The sequence below is a fragment of the Sinocyclocheilus anshuiensis genome, unplaced genomic scaffold (genome assembly GCF_001515605.1).
Source record: "Sinocyclocheilus anshuiensis isolate Anshui unplaced genomic scaffold, SAMN03320099.WGS_v1.1 scaffold937, whole genome shotgun sequence".
Lineage (NCBI taxonomy): Eukaryota > Metazoa > Chordata > Actinopteri > Cypriniformes > Cyprinidae > Sinocyclocheilus > Sinocyclocheilus anshuiensis.
Window position 1 is genome coordinate 366,500 of NW_015554129.1, and position 17,778 is coordinate 384,277.

The 17,778-nt window shown below is 36.7% G+C and overlaps 2 protein-coding genes across 2 annotated transcripts in view; one reads left to right on the forward strand and one right to left on the reverse strand.

The window, feature by feature from the left end:
- ccn6 (cellular communication network factor 6) overlaps positions 1–8,418 on the forward strand; it is a 16,432-nt gene extending 8,014 nt beyond the window's left edge. The window contains exons 4-5 of the mRNA XM_016462776.1: positions 2,086–2,279; positions 8,137–8,418. Coding sequence (XP_016318262.1) covers positions 2,086–2,279; positions 8,137–8,418 — 476 coding nt within the window. The remainder of the gene's footprint in view (positions 1–2,085; positions 2,280–8,136) is intronic.
- A 2,992-nt stretch (positions 8,419–11,410) lies between these two features.
- LOC107670257 (tubulin epsilon chain-like) overlaps positions 11,411–17,778 on the reverse strand; it is a 25,775-nt gene continuing 19,407 nt past the window's right edge. Inside the window, exons 10-12 of the mRNA XM_016462803.1 lie at positions 14,123–14,263; positions 12,617–12,791; positions 11,411–12,543 (exon numbers count right to left, since the gene is read on the reverse strand). Coding sequence (XP_016318289.1) covers positions 12,394–12,543; positions 12,617–12,791; positions 14,123–14,263 — 466 coding nt within the window. The 3' untranslated portion in view covers positions 11,411–12,393. The remainder of the gene's footprint in view (positions 12,544–12,616; positions 12,792–14,122; positions 14,264–17,778) is intronic.

Sequence of the window (17,778 nt, forward strand, 5' to 3'; positions counted from 1 at the left end):
GTGTCATGTCATGATTATGTAGGTGTCATGTCATGATTATGAAGGTGTCATGTCAGTCTTATGCACACCCCTTCAAGTAAAGTGTAACCCACTAGTTTGTATACACTTGTTTAGGGACCAGTTTTCACTAATAACTAGTTGCTTATTAGCATTCATATTACTAGCATATTGACTGTTTATTAGTACCTTACAGTATAAAGCACATATTACTGCCTTATTCTGCATGACCATATTTTACAACTACCTTACTTACTATTAATAAGCAGAATATTAAGTTTATTTAGGCAAAATTTGTGAGAATGGGTTCCAAACTAAAGTGTGAGTGAAAAATGTTACATTTTGCAATCACGGGTTCACTCTAGAATTCCTTATGGACAGCAGTTAAAAGCAGGGTGCGAATTACGCAGTGACCATCGGGGGGGTCAGAGCACTTACAGCAGGGGGGGTATTTATTTATGTTTTAAATAGGGCTGTCAAGTGATTATTTAAAAAAAAATGTAATTACATAGTGTGCCGATTAATTAATCAAATGAATCTCAAATTAATGAGATTAATTAATTAACATGTACATCATGTGCCGATTAAAGATAATACTTATCATTGTGTTAATTTAAAAAAAAAACACTGAATAGACATTACAAAAAGGTAGCTGAAATAAGTAGCTTTAGAAAGAAATATTTTAATTCAACATAAAAAATACAAATAAATAGTGAAATATGAAATTATTTGAAAAAGAAACGATCCTCTGAATATAAAACTTAATGCGCCAGTAGGTGGCGGCAAATCCCTGTCTTAAGTGAGTCATTCAATCATTCATTCAATCATCAATTAATTCAAATGGCTGATTCATTCAGAAACGAAGCAAGTGACTGCCTTTATGAATGGTTTACTGAATCATTGATTCACTCGATTCATTTAAAAACGTGGATTCATTAATGAAACACCACTGTGTTCATCTGAGACGCACAGCAGTTCTCCTAGGGCTTTATTTTCATTGGTGAAATTACTGACAATGTGTCTAAAATGTAATTATTCACACCTTTACCTTATCTTCAGTTTTACGTAAAAACTTTTACGTAACCTATTTTTGTCTTTCTACCAGCCAATGATGATTCTGAAAGAAAACACGCAGTGTTTGTTATAGTAACACATGCAGCTTTCACGCACATCTGACAGCGCTGCTGTTAATGTTATGGATATTTTAGCAAATAGTTTGCTCCATAAATTCAGTTCAACAGCATTAAGTTGAAGAGGGTAAACTTTATCACTCGACTGAATCTACATGTGTATTTTAGGTGTTCTTGCTCCGTCCAAGCAATAAATGCACGTCTTTGAATGAGTGCTGTAGCGTATTCTTTAACTGCTCAGGTACTGTCAATATGACCCATTTCAGGAGCTGCCAAAATTATATTTTAAAATCAGTTAGGGCTATAGAAATGCATATTAATATTTACAAGTAAATCTCCATAATATGCGTAGGCTAGCCTTCTTTCTATCTGACCCCCCCCCTACATCTAGTTTTGACGTCCATCAGGGGGGGATCAAGCCTTCTTTAGGGGGGTCAGACGCCCCCAAACCCCCCCGTAATTCGCACCCTGGTTAAAAGTCTGAAGAGACTTTCATTAAATAAATTACATGCACTTTTGCCTCAAATGTAAGTTGCCATAAGAGGACTCATTTTTTGTTCATTTACTTTAAGTAAATGTCATACATCAAGCACATAAACTTGTGGTTTACATAGAAAATGTTGTAGTGTTGGCACTGTTATCAAACATTTAAATAAACGACTTCCAATTTGCTAGCTATCTTTGAAGAGCAACATGTAGATTGACATTAACCATGTACTAACATCAGTCATAACTAGAAAACAGCCAAATCTTCTAAGAAACTCCAGAGAGAACCCATGGTGAATATGCCTTCTGGACTGTTCTATGAATTGACGTCATAACTAGCTGTGACAGATCAATAACTATACAGTATTCACAGACTCATTGTTCCTGTCAGAATTTGAAGCCTGGGGTGAGGGCAGATGTTTGAATGTGTGCTGTGGGATGACGTAGTGCTTTGTGACTGTAACACTGAAAGCTTACAGGGATCCTCCCTTAGCCTGGAAGAAGAACTGTTTGGTTCAGACCACACCCTGGTCACCCTGTTCACGCACCTGCGGCATCGGCATCTCTGTACGAGTCAACAACGACAACAGCAAGTGTGAGATGAGAAAAGAGCGCCGACTCTGTCTGCTTCGACCATGTGATAAAAACGCTCTAAAGGGACTTAAGGTAAGAGATCCGTCCTGCTGGAACTTCACATGCTGGGCAAGGTTAAACTAGAAATTCTGTCTTCATCTACACACCCTTCATGCCATTCCAAACTTGTATTCAATCACCAAAAAGAACAAAAGTGTAGCCTATATGTAATCCATACAGATCCATTGATTTAATCCAAATCTTCAGAGGACAAAATGAGCATACTGTATGCATGAAAAACAGAAAAAAAATTCAAGCAAATCTAATAATTTTGTTCAACAATCATTGTCCAAATCACTTATTGTGACACGTTAATAATATCAAAATTAGAGAACAATATAATGTCCTGAATTTCAAGGTCACTGCTTAGACCTATTTAAATTTATCCAAACAGGAGTAGAAGGGCAGTTTTTAAGCATATTTCATGAATTAATTGTATTCTGAGGCACAGTATAAAAAAAACTTAAATGAGATATTTGAAAAAGAACTCTGATCAAAATGAGAGAACACTTACATATACCTGCAAGTTATTGGTGATAATCTGGCACCTGGTGCTAATTTCCTTAATTATACAGTATAACAAACCCTATTTAACTGGCAGCATTCCTCCAATTTTCAGTGAGATAGCAAGATGGCGGACTACTCTAAAGTGACTGAAACCCTGCAACAGGAGGTTGTCCAGATGAAGGCCACAGGAATGACCCTTTCAGCCATTGCAAGAGAAGTTAGTCATTCCAAATCTGTGATTTCTCGAATATTGCTGGTTTACAGTGACACTAATTCATTCAAGTCCCCCAGAAAGGCTGGTCGTCCACTTAAGACAAATGCACGAGAAGACAGGATAATGCAGAGACTCTCAATGGGGAATCGGTTCAACACTGCAGCTGGAATTGCTTGCCAGTTCAGCGCTGAACAGGGTAAGGATCTGTCTCGGCATGTTTAAGAGAAGTCGGACTGAAAGCACACTCAGCAGTGACCAAGCCACTCATCAGCAGAAAGAATCAAAAGGCTAAGCTCACCTTTGCTGAGGAGCATATTGTGAGGAGAAAGGAGAACTGGTCCAAAGTTCACTTCAGTGATGAGAGCAAGTTTAATTTATTTGGGTCAGATGTGAAACATTTTGTTCGGCATCAAACTGGGGAAAGACTGAAGCCCGAGTGCATAAAGAAGTCAGTGAAAGGTGGAGGTAACATTATGTTCGGTGTCAAACTGGGGAAAGACTGAAGCCCAAGTGTGTAAAGGAGTCAGTGAAAGGTGGAGGAGGAAGTGTTATGGTTTGGGGGGATGTTTTGTGCAACAGGAGTTGGACCTCTATATGCAGCTACATGGAAGGTGAATGCAAATGTTTATCAGAACTTCCTTCAGCAACATGCGGTACCTTCCCTGTTAAGCATCTCTCAACCAGCCTGCAATTTTCATGGAAGACAATGCCCCCTTCACACTGCAAAACAGGCAAAGCAGCTCCTTGAAGCTAAGAACATTTAAAAAATGAAATGGCCAGGCCAGAGTCCTGATCTAATCCCGAATGAAAATCTCTGGAAAATCCTTGGAAACAAAGTTATGGCTAAGAAACCCACTACAGTTACCGAACTATGGAAGAGAGTGGAAGAAGAGTGGACCAAGATCACACCAGCGCAGTATGAGAAACTAGTCAAGTCCTGTGGCCACAGATGTGCTGAAGTCATTCAAAGCAAGGGCCTCTACTCTTCCAACTAACTTCTGACAGCTGTAACCCTCCAAAACCTCAGTTGTTATATTCTTTCCTGCTAAAGTGGTTACTGTTCTCTAAATTTGATTTTGCTCATCAGCTTTGCTCATCAGCTCATCAGCTTTATCTGAAGGTGGATTTGCCAGAAAGTGAAATCTGACGCTGTGGTACAGTGAGTGAGGGGAAAAGAAAGTCTGACTTCCCTGAAAAGAGAGCGAGAGAGAGAGAGGTGTCAACACTGACATGAGTCACAGTACTTTATTACAGCATTCCTAAGGAGCTTACAGGAAAATTACTTACCTTAGGATATTGTAGTGAGACTTCATTGAAATAATTAGTCAAGAACAGGCATGTGTGGGCCTGACACTAACACAAAAGACTCAACTGAAAAGAAAATCGTCATATCCTGATGTTAATAAGCACTTAATAAACACACACAAACAAGGTAAACCATTCAGCCATATTACCAAAATCATTGTAAGAAAAACTGAAAAGGATATATGGGTGTTTCTGCAACTACAGGCACTTTTGACTCTCCAAAATTAAAAAAATCAACCCCTGTGAATGTTAATTTTAACCATCACAGTCTGTAATACATATAAAAAGGTCAACAAAATTGCATGGAGTTAAGATTTTAATCTGGAGCATGTTTATTTTTTATGTTTTTCAACTCTTTTTCTTCAAAACGTCCTTACCGCAACGTTACAATAACGTTCATTATATACATTGTTCTTTTTTAATTTCTATAAAAATGTAATATATTTCAATAGCTTTTTCAAATTTTGTGCAGTTTCATAAATACTGATATTAAAAAAATAATATACAAAATAGGGGATTTCATGATTTTCTCTATGCCATGTAAAATTTAGACAGTAACCTTAGATGTCAATTGTTTCCATACAAACTAAAGAGAACATATTTAGCTTTTTATGACAGATGTTGCGATTTCAATGCGTAAATCATCTCAACGTAAGTGTAAAAATATAATTTTTTGGCAAATAAAAATATGGGAAAAAATAAAATAAAGCAGAGCTGCGGTAATGACATCTTGTGTCGGTAAGGACACAATGTTAAAGTGCCATGAAATCAAAAGGTTTTTCTCTCTTTTTGTCAGCTGGGAGACACTCTTTTCCTTTCTCTTTTTATGTTATTTTTCCTTCTGCAGATACTCTGCATTCGTCTCGGGGTTTTTTCTAATTTCCGCTCTGCATTTCTTTGATCTTATTGTTGATGAATTTGGTCTCATCTAGGGTTACAAAATGTCATGTTAAAATATAATTTACAATAGACTGAATATTTGTAATTTAATATACAGTAAACCTTGAACTTGTCTCTAACACAATATAACAAACTCGTACTTCTATGAGTTATAGTTATAAATCTGAAAGTCTTTTTCCTTTGGGAGGGATCTACCTACCAGCTTCTCACAATACTTAAACTGGTTGAGGTTGAACCACTACTCTTCCAACTAACTTCTGACAGCTGTAACCCTCCAAAACCTCAGTTGTTATATTCTTTCCTGCTAAAGTGGTTACTGTTCTCTAAATTTGATTTTGCTCATCAGCTTTGCTCATCAGCTCATCAGCTTTATCTGAAGGTGGATTTGCCAGAAAGTGAAATCTGACGCTGTGGTACAGTGAGTGAGGGGAAAAGAAAGTCTGACTTCCCTGAAAAGAGAGCGAGAGAGAGAGAGGTGTCAACACTGACATGAGTCACAGTACTTTATTACAGCATTCCTAAGGAGCTTACAGGAAAATTACTTACCTTAGGATATTGTAGTGAGACTTCATTGAAATAATTAGTCAAGAACAGGCATGTGTGGGCCTGACACTAACACAAAAGACTCAACTGAAAAGAAAATCGTCATATCCTGATGTTAATAAGCACTTAATAAACACACACAAACAAGGTAAACCATTCAGCCATATTACCAAAATCATTGTAAGAAAAACTGAAAAGGATATATGGGTGTTTCTGCAACTACAGGCACTTTTGACTCTCCAAAATTAAAAAAATCAACCCCTGTGAATGTTAATTTTAACCATCACAGTCTGTAATACATATAAAAAGGTCAACAAAATTGCATGGAGTTAAGATTTTAATCTGGAGCATGTTTATTTTTTATGTTTTTCAACTCTTTTTCTTCAAAACGTCCTTACCGCAACGTTACAATAACGTTCATTATATACATTGTTCTTTTTTAATTTCTATAAAAATGTAATATATTTCAATAGCTTTTTCAAATTTTGTGCAGTTTCATAAATACTGATATTAAAAAAATAATATACAAAATAGGGGATTTCATGATTTTCTCTATGCCATGTAAAATTTAGACAGTAACCTTAGATGTCAATTGTTTCCATACAAACTAAAGAGAACATATTTAGCTTTTTATGACAGATGTTGCGATTTCAATGCGTAAATCATCTCAACGTAAGTGTAAAAATATAATTTTTTGGCAAATAAAAATATGGGAAAAAATAAAATAAAGCAGAGCTGCGGTAATGACATCTTGTGTCGGTAAGGACACAATGTTAAAGTGCCATGAAATCAAAAGGTTTTTCTCTCTTTTTGTCAGCTGGGAGACACTCTTTTCCTTTCTCTTTTTATGTTCTTTTTCCTTCTGCAGATACTCTGCATTCGTCTCGGGGTTTTTTCTAATTTCCGCTCTGCATTTCTTTGATCTTATTGTTGATGAATTTGGTCTCATCTAGGGTTACAAAATGTCATGTTAAAATATAATTTACAATAGACTGAATATTTGTAATTTAATATACAGTAAACCTTGAACTTGTCTCTAACACAATATAACAAACTCGTACTTCTATGAGTTATAGTTATAAATCTGAAAGTCTTTTTCCTTTGGGAGGGATCTACCTACCAGCTTCTCACAATACTTAAACTGGTTGAGGTTGAACCATAGAACAGACAACTGCGTTTCTTAGCAGAGATATATTATGAAAAAGAAAAACAACAAAAAATGAAATTCACAATAATAAACCCCAAAGCAAAATAACATACCATAAACCAATTGTACAAAAAGACCCAAGAAAACCAATACAAAAATATGTCTATATACAAAATGAACAGTTACAATACGAGCACGAAATGTTCATGTAATGAAGATGGTTATACTTTTATGTCCCAGTCCAAAAGCGAAAGAAGAAACCTTGTAGAAAAGGCAGATGTAAATAGTTCTTATCCTTGTGATTAATATCCAGTTTCGATGACCCAAAGTAAGGAGATGCAATGCAGGGAAATGAGTCCTTTATATTTTCAAGATGTACCATGCAGTAGTAAATGCACCATTGATACAGCTAAAGAGGCTAGGTCAAAGGAGTCCTTCTACAAACAACATATTAACAAACATTAGAATAAACCTCAAAACCATGAAATGCAATTTATACAGCCACACTGTGAATATGCATAAAAAAAGGACCTTATTTTGATTGAGCATAAAACAACATGTTTCCCAATCAGGACATCTCAGTGAAACTAAGGCTACAAGAGGGAAGCCATACTTTCCTCTTACCAAACAGCTCTCTCTTCTTCTACCACCTAACTGTATTTAAACTTAGCATAAGAGAACCATAGTATCCCCTAATGATGGGTAGTAGAATAACACCCTAAGTAACATTTAACGGTTACAGCAACACAAGGTCTTTACAACAACACCTAAATTTGTTGCTGTAAAGACATGTTGCGGAAATGACATTTTTGCTAATATTGCAGCTAATTAGCAGCTAGCAAGGTCTACTACATTAGTTTTGACTCTTAGCATCTTAATATACATGAATTAAACAGTAATATACATTTATTTTTAAAATGTAGTTCAAAGAACAAAATTACTAAAGCCTGGCTCACTGTGCGATTTTGTCCACGATTTGGTCGTCTGAGACGAATTTTGAAAATCCTAAAAGATTCCTATAATCCTATGCTAAAATCTGTAGTCTGTAGTTTATAAATTATGAGTAATGTCAAACAAAATATCTTATGAACCTATTTACCCAGGGTTAGACTGACCCAGACTTACATATTTCATATGTTAAAAAAACCCAAAGATATGCAGGTATATTAGAATGAAATGAATGAAGCTGGAACTTTTCCAAAGTTCTATTTTTGAACCCAAAATCATAACCATAAAAGGGATTAATTGTTTTTTCTTTCCTCGTTCATGCTTAGATGCCAAGAGGTAAAACCTGCAGACCGAAATTCCAGGCCATTAAAGCAGAGAAGCTCTCGCTGTCTGGTTGTACCAGCGTTAAGAAGCACCGCCCGACATACTGCGGCATCTGCACAGACAAGCGCTGCTGCGTTCCCAATAAGTCCAAAATGATGAACATAGAGTTCCACTGCAAAGGGGGATCTAACGTACGCTGGAAGATGCAGTGGATCACTTCCTGTGTATGCCAGAGGAAGTGTAATGATGCTAATGACATGTTTTCAGAACTGCACTTAATATAAAACAGACAAAGAGGAAGTACACAATGCTTCATGTAAGCTACAGCATATGACCAGAAATACTCTATGCAAGTATATGAACAAAGACAAGTAACTTGTCAACACACTTCAATTTTACGGACATGTAGTAAATACTTAAAGGGATAGTTCTCCCAAAAATGAAAATTCTGTCATTAATTACTCACCCTTATGTTGTTCCAAACCCGTAAGACCTTCGTTCATCTTCGGAACACAAATTAAGATATTTTTGATGAAATGTGAGAGCTCTCAGACCCTGCATAGACAGCAACGCAACTGTAATGTTCCCAAGTCCAGAAACGTAGTAAGGACATCGGTAAAACAGTCCATGTGACATCAGTGGCTCAACTTCAGTTTTGCAAAGCTACGAGAATATTTTTTGTACGCAACGAAAACAAAAATAACAATTTATTTAAAAATTCTTCTCCCCCGAGTTACATCTTCCGCCATTTTAGAGAGTATCACAATGCATACTCACGCTTTCCCCCAAGTGTAAACAATGCTGATTACGCAGATTACGTTCATGCGAGCGCTTTCTTCGACGATCGCAAACAACACTGATTACGTCGATTGCGCTCTTGGGTACTCTCCAAAATGGCGGAAGACATAACTCGGGGGAGAAGAATTGTTAAATAAATTATTTTTGTTTTCTTTGCGCTCAAAAAGTATTCTCGTAGATTCGCAAAACTGAAGTTGAGCCACTGATGTCACATGGATTGTTTTACCGATGTCCTTACTACGTTTCTGGACCTGGAAACATTACAGTTGTGTTGCTGTCTATGCAGGGTCTGAGAGCTCTCACATTTCATCAAAAATATCTTAATTTGTGTTCCGAAGATGAACGAAGGTCTTACGGGTTTGGAACGACATGAGGGTGAGTAATTAATGACAGAATTTTCATTTTGGGGTGAACTAACCCTTTAATGTCTGTTCAGGCGCTATTGCGCTAATAAACCTCAGAACTTGAATAAGACAGTTTCATTCAACTGTCTATGCCATTAATCCAAAGGTGTTGTTATTCAGGTAGCTTTATGCTTTTATAAAATCTAATGGCAAAGTTCAAACTGTTGTTTTACAATGAGTAGTTGATTTCAAAAAGGACAGTCAAAAGTTGCGTCCCGAAAGACACATTATTTACTGTGCATTTATACACTATGTACTTAACTGTGTAGCCTGTGAATTTTATTTTAATGTATGAAGGTTATTTTGTCATTCATAATCAGAGTTAATTAAAGCTGCGACAGTTGAATGCATGAAGTGTCCAACATTACATTACACACATTTTTTTTTCTCGGTCAACTGCATCATGCAAGTATTTAAAGTACACCATTTTCTTTCTTTCTTTTTTTTATTTAGAATTTTCAGTGTTCACTATTTATACTACCACATTAGTATATGAACTGGGACGCACCTAAAGCATCCCTTGGGTCAATGCAGAGAATGCACCTATGAAATCATCCATGCATCGATGTGTCTGCTTTCACATATTTGAGTAGAGTATGATTCAGGCCTAAACGCACAACTGTATAAACACATTAAAACCAGTGTTTTACTCTGTTGTTTGGAATACAGCAGGTAAAGAGAACAGGGAGATATTTTTGTAAACACTTACCAAAGGTGTACTAAGCAATATTTGAAAAATGCTTTTGTCCACAGTGTCGGACCGAGTCCCAAAACACACTTGCAGCCAATCAGCAGTCTAGTCTAGTAATGATAGTGAGAAAGGAGCATTCAGTGAGTGTACAAGAAGATATTAGCAGACTGACTATAGATAAAGAGGGGGGAGGAAGGGATATCGGAGGAACAAAGCATTAAAAAGAACTGTTATGATCAGGCAAGAGGTAGGACCCAATTAAATATCGGAGCAGCTTTGCAGCGGTGGAGAGAACTCAAGGAGCAGGAAGGCCTGGAATCGGATGCCAAGGTTGCTTTGTTTCTTCTTGATAGGTGAGTAACGTTGATTTTGCTTTGTTTCACACAACTTCATACCCTCGGCCGGTAGGCATAGCAGATTCCGCCATCTTCGTTGCCATGGTTGTGTACGTACGTGTGGGCGGAGATTTCAAAATAGGGGCAAGGTCCTGTTGGGGTATGGGCGTGTTCGTTTTGGTGCTTTCAAATATCAACATCGTTTGGCAAAATTCGCTTAGTGCACCTTTAAATGAAGCAAAGTCATGTTAATGCATGTCTCACATTCCTCAATACATGTATAGCAAATTCTCAGGTCACAGGTACTCACCTGGATGTGATGAACCTGTAGAGATTTTGAACTTGTGGGAAAACACAGACATTTAAGACCATCAGCTACAATCAGCTCTGAGGTTAAGCAATGGCATATACTTCTGAAAAAGTAAAACAAACAAATAAATACATTTCAACCATGTTTTTTTTCTTTTTTTTTTCAAAAAGGATGTGTATGCTAGCCATTATTTGAGCAAAGCTCAACCAACTAAAGGTCACTACAGAAACAGGAATATTCATGAATGGTGAATATATTTTTCTCAACTGTAGAATTAATCAACAAAAGAGAACAGCGATGTGGTGCAGTACAGGAAAGTTAGTAATAATATAATAGTATAAATAATATCTAAGGACAAACTATATCAGGAGTCATATAAACTTGAAGTCTGAACTCCCACTAGTAGCTGGCACATTGCTGTGCATTTGCATAAAGCTGAACTCTCCTGAACAACAAATCGTCAGCTCAACGAAAATGAATGACTTGCAACTTGTAATAAATCCCAAAGCGTAAGATGTTTAATGAATTTATTGGGTTGTTTCTGTTTCTGATTTTTTGTAAGCATTACAATGTAACACTAGATATATATAAAAAATATTATCATTACTACTACTAGGGATGTGCACTCTGAAGTGACAGTGATATTGATTGAATCTTTTTTGCTTTCAAATTCAGCCCATACACAAGACAACTTAACCCTACTAGTACGCTATTTTACTATAGAAAGAGTGCAAAAATAGAATGCAAATTAATGCAACAAACAGCTTCATCTAAAGAGGATCTCTTTAAAATGAGTTATTCGAAATACAAGGTGAATTTTTTTACTCAAGTACTGAACTTCCGTCAAGTCAGTTGCAACAAAAATAGTGTGCATGCTGATTATGATCACGATGACAATTTGCAGGCAACCCAAAAATATTGCTTTTGAGAGGTGTTGATCATTGAGTCTTAGGCAAGACCTGGTCAATAATACTTTTGGGACCTATGGATGCCCTGCACCAACTGATTATAAAGGCATAAATTGAAGCAAAAATACAACTAGCGCTAACCTGCAAACAAACCATCTGTCAACAGGTCAATGCAGAGCCATATTAAATGAGGACACAAGTTTAGGCTTTGTGCTGACTGTGCCAATGCCAAGACTATAGGATTGAGTGTGTATGTTAATCTAGTTTAAGATAAAGTGGCATTTCTTGTGTTTTACTGATGTGTAATGACAAATTAATCTGTGATTCTTCTTCTATTAAAACTACATTATCCAGGCACTGTTTGATATTATGACTATTTTATTAACTTTTTTATATGAAAGAAAAAGTAACAACATTTTACAGGTGAAGTGTGTAATTTATGTGCCTCTAGTACTGTACACAGATGGGCAATTCAGGACCACTGTCTTGCAGAGTTAAGTTTTGGCCCTAATCAAACACAACTCGAAAAACAAAAATAAATGAATAAAAAATAGTCTTTGGGCTTACTTGAAAATTGCAGGCAGGCAGGTTTGCTTAGGGATAGAGCTCAACTCTGTTTGACTCAATATTGTCTGTTATGCTGTAGGTAGTACTAACAAATCCACACTAAATTCACAACAATATTTGAGCCAATGTTTCTATGCCTCTAAAATAGAGACATTTTACATCAATAAAACATTAGTCCAAAAATATGAACTATTTAGTTTATGTACAAGTAGAAATTTTGATCACGTTGTCTATTATATACACAAGTCAGGTGGCGATGGTGAGTCTGGGAGCGTTGGGCATGAGAGGGCTTTCCAGGTGTGTGTATTCGTCAATTAGAGCCGAGATAGATGACAAGGCCTCACTGAATCCAGCCAACTCCATGCCGTCAACTGCTAGATAGTGATGCAAGTGAGCCTGTGAGGAGCACGACATTTCAAAAGTTTGAGTTTGTGCATATATATATATATATATGCTATGCTACACACACCTTCCTACGGTAGAGCTTCACAAAACGCTCCCTTAGTTCAAAGAAGGTAGATTTCACGCAAGTGTTGTTGGCTAAAGCCAAAAGAGAATGTGAGTGACACACAGGAGGGACTGAACACAGACTAGTCTTCCATCCTTCCTGATTCCATGGGACAAACGGAAGGGTGGGCTTTAGCCTAGGGGAATAAAAAGAACCGATTATTCTGTATTCTAAAATGAAGAGAGACTCAAGTACATCATCATGGATCATTTACAGATCATATATTTATATTACATACAGAGATAAGCTGTTACAAAATCTTGCAAGCTGTCTACTTAGCATTTTACAGTATCACAGGAGTGCTCCTAATGCAAAGTCTGTATCAAATAGTAGACATTCATGGGTAAAAAGGTGGACGGAGTCTAAAGCAATGCAAGACAAAAAAGTACAAAAATTAGCACTAAAAAATTATCTATATAGTTTTAATAATGCCTATTTTACCCTAATTTGTGCTAATAAGAAGTACTGTGATTAAGAGTACTCTATGACCATTTACACCTGGTATTAAAGGGTTAGTTCACCCAAAAAAACAAAACAGCATACGCTGTTTACGTCCAGCTGATACTCTCCAAAATGGCACCAGGATGATGCAGAGGAGACGAATTGTTGAATAAAGTCGCTTTTTTTTTCTTTTGCGCACAAAAAGTATTCTCGTAGCTTCATAAAATTAAGGTTGAACCCCTGATGTCACATGGATTATTTTACAGATCTCCTTGCTACGTTTCTGGACTTGGGAACATTTCAGTTGTATTGCTGTCTATGCAGGGCCAAACAGCTCTCAGATTCCATCAAAAATATCTTAATTTGAGTTCTGAAGATGAACGGAGGTCTTAGGGGTTTGAAACGACATGAGGGTGAGTAATTAATGACAGAATTTTAATTTTTGGGTGAACTAACCCTTTAAGTCTTCATTGATCTGATCACAAGTGGTCAGTCGAGGCGTTATCATTTACACCTGGCATTAAAAGGGATAGTTCGCTATCAGTCTTTGAAAATAAAACTAATATTTTTTGCAATACATGGTCACTATGCACTTTTTTTTTGTCATTCAACCATCTTACAGTAAGCAACCTGTCAGTGCATATGTTTTTATCTTAAAAACAAACAAACAATGTTTCATTGTTTCAATGTTTCAAAAGTCCATTGTTTTTACACATTGCAAAACCAAGACTTATCAAAACCAAGTCTAGTTTATGTTAGTAGAATAAAAACAAAATGGATATTGAAACTGAAAATATACAGAAATCCAGCATTCCCCATCACTGAAGCTGCCAATGACTAATAACTTTAGTTCGGCTCAAGATCTACACACACCAAAGAAGCTGTCTGCATTGCAAAATCTTTTACATCGTATGTGCAATTTATTTATAAGAATTCATTAAGTGGGCATGCAGTGAGAAAAATTTATATTATAATGAAAAAAAAATAAACAAAACAAGAGTAACTCAAAATAAGGGAGAAACAAACCGCTCAATATTCCGGCGCAGATCTGACAACTGAACGTTTCCACGCAGCATAAGAGCACAGGCCAGATACAGGTTGTGTTTGGGGTCAGCTCTGATTAGCTGATGCTCCTTACTAAATGCATCTGAGAACATCTGATCCAGCCTACAGAACACATCACAGCATCCAGTTGGTGATGACCAAACACACATGAAGAGGTTTTTCCATATAAAGTCTCTCCCTTCCATGCAGGGTTGTTGGCATGGGGACAATTGGGAATATTATCCAAGGACCTGTAATGAGCAGGCACCCTCTGTGGCAGAGCTATTTAACTTCAGTTTGGAAGGTCACTGTCCTGCAGAGTTTAGCTCTGAAGGGTCGATCACACTACACTTTTCGTTTCATTGACTTACTTTCGTATGCATGCAAATGTGGGAGACCAGAAATGTGTTGCATGAAACAATATATTTTTTACATGTATGCTCTATGCCAGGGGTTCTTAACTCTGGCCCTTGAGGTCCACTTTCCTGTAAAGTTTAGCTCCAACCCTAGTCAAATACGTCTGGACAAGCTAATCAAGGTCTTCAGGATCACTAGAAAGTTACTGGCAGGCGAGTTCGATCAAGGTTGGAGCTAAACTCTGCAGGAGGCCAGAGCTGAGAGCCCCTGTTCTATGCAATTGTCTTGATAGAGGGAAACAAGAAGGTCACTATTGGCATGTAATGCAACAAAGATTGCTGAAGTCAACTGATGTTACTAATAGACCTAGCGATCTCTGAATGCCAAAATATTAAATGTCATGGATGTATATTTACTGAGTAATTCACTGTTTTGTAAAGGGTGGTCAAAATGACATTTTCACCTGAGATTTAGAGCCAAATTACAGGAGGGTAAAAATGACTTAAACGTAATGATGCTGCCATCTTTCTATTATCTATTAATAGAAAGATGGCAGCATCATTACGTTTAAGTCATTTTTACCCTCCTGTAATTTGGCTCTAAATCTCAGGTGAAAATGTCATTTTGACCACCCTTTACAAAACAGTGAATTACTCAGTAAATATACATCCATGACATTTAATATTTTGGCATTCATCACTATACATGTTTATCTTCCTTCAGAAAAATATTGAGCGGGGGAAGTTTCTGAAATTCAGTCGATTTGACACAGAATGTCACTATAATAAGCACTGGTTTCTCATGCTTAATTTTTTTTTACAATCATTAAAATAATAATAAAAAAAAAAACTTAAAGACTGCTTAAATACAATAAATTCAAGAATGGACTGTTCACTTGCTGTCTAACATATTCCAAACTTTTAAAGGTGCCACTGTAACAATATAATCAATGCTATTCACTTCACCGGTCAGTGGTTTTAATGTTGTGGCTGATCAGTGTATTTATTCATTTATAAATATGGCATTTTCAGATTTTAAGAATTTACATGATTTTGAAAAGAATGAAAATTAAAAGTAAAATTTAAATTTAAATCATTTTAAGCTCAGTACTGATATAGAGGACAGGGAGTGACTTCCAAAAAAAAAAAAACATTCAGACACCTACCTGAACTACAAATCAGTAATTTCTTATTTGTATATATATGTATATATATACTCATTAATTTCTTGGGGAAGTTCATGCAGGCCAAATCTGCGCAGGTTTAGCGCAAATACTGAACTCGTGAGACATCATGACATTATCGAGTATTATTGCAAAAGCTAAACAAAACACACCTACAGAGGCGTGCATACGCGACGTGATGAAGTCTGGTTAGAGTAGACCAACACGGGCTTTAGTGCGTGTGCGCTTTTAGAGTGGTTCTTTCACTGCATGATTCAGTCTATTAATATGCATTAAGAATGATCACATAATTCAAGATATGGAGGCAGAAAATTGAATGAATCAACCGTGTAAATGATTCGGTTCAATTGCAATGACTCACTTAACAGTGACTTGTTGCCACATACTGGCGGTTTTAATTTCACATGTAAAGTATCTTTTAATTTTTTTTAATAAGTTCAAATATCAGTATTCAACATTTCATGTTTTAAATATCAAAACATTATTTATGCATTTGTAACTTGCAAACCCAGGGTATTTGAGGCAGGTATAAGAGCATACAATAAGAAAATAGGTAAAAATTACTGCGGGTATATAATGACAAACCTGCGTGGTGGTATGTTGACATCAGCAAGTGTGTACAGAGGAGTTAGACTGGACAAAAGGTAGTGTAACCGCGGGAACGGAACAAGGTTCATGGCTATCTCATTCAGATCCATGTTGAGAGAGCCCTCAAACCGTGCTGAACTTCAAGAGGAGAAATTAATTCAATACAATTAAATTAGTGAGAAAATCTAATTAAATTAGTGAGAAAATGTCTTACTTTTTTTTTTTTTAAAGAGTCAAAGACAACAGATGGCTAATTACATGTCTTCTAAGCTTTTTATTTTTAGAATGTTTTCCAGTCAATTAAAAAAATATTTAAGTGCCAATTTTTATGTGATGACCTTACTAGCCATATACACATATAGAAATTATCCACCAATCTGAGACTATAAACCAGAACAAAATAGCTCAGCAGATAATGTCCATTGTCACAAAGCATTTAGTACCTGGTAATATTAAGAAGTAGATTGGCCACAATGTTGTTCATGGCATCAAAAGGTTTCTCGACCTTCACCACCCCTCCTTGTCCCGAGATGATGGTACAGTCCTTCTTGATGGTACAGCCTGGTTTGCCAGTGTTGGACATGTGTTGTATCTTACCAACAATATCAACCAGAGACTACAATAAAGGTAAAAAATATATATATAATTGAAATCATCATGATATATACTGACCCTCACGCTGTTCCAAAACTTTATGACGTCCTTTCATATGTGTAACACAACAGGAACAATTTTGGGAAAAGCAGCAGTGACAAGGTCTGTCAAGTTATAAACAGGTTAAAAAAGTACAATAAATGTAGTCCATGTGACTTGTATTCCAACTTTCCCAAAGGCACGAAACCACAGTTTTGTATGAGGAACAGACTGATATTAAAGTCATTATTCCTATCTTTCCATCCAGTTTGGTAATGAGAAATGTGAGCAATGTTTAGCATCATTGACGTCAAATATGGTGCAATGTGTCTTCACTTGCTTTATCAGAGTATACATGACTGCAAATATGGTTTGAGAGCTATGATGCCAGGAAAGGGATACCTTGTCATCAACTGGCAAGACACAGTCTGCGTGTTCTGTGAGTTCTTTCATGGCTAGGATGCTGTTGTAAGGAGAGGTGATGACATCATCTTCTGCTGTCGGGTAGACAGAGGTCACTATCCGACATACCTCTGGGAACTCGTCTTCTAGAAGCTTCAACACAAACGTGCCTAACCCCGAACCAGTACCTAAACACACAAATGTACGCTTAGGTCAGCCCAAGTTTCTCAACCACCAACACGGGTAACATGCCAGACATCAGAAGCTTACCTCCTCCCATAGAGTGAATGAGGAAGAAGCACTGAAGGCAATCACAGTGTTCTGCAGCCTTGCGGACCTGATCCACAATCTGCTCTCTGTAGACCAAGCCATATGTATGATGCCCGACCGCCCTAAGAGTCATAGACCAATCACATTATCCGTCACTGATGAACAGTCAAAAAAAAAAAACATAACACATACCTAAAAAAAATGG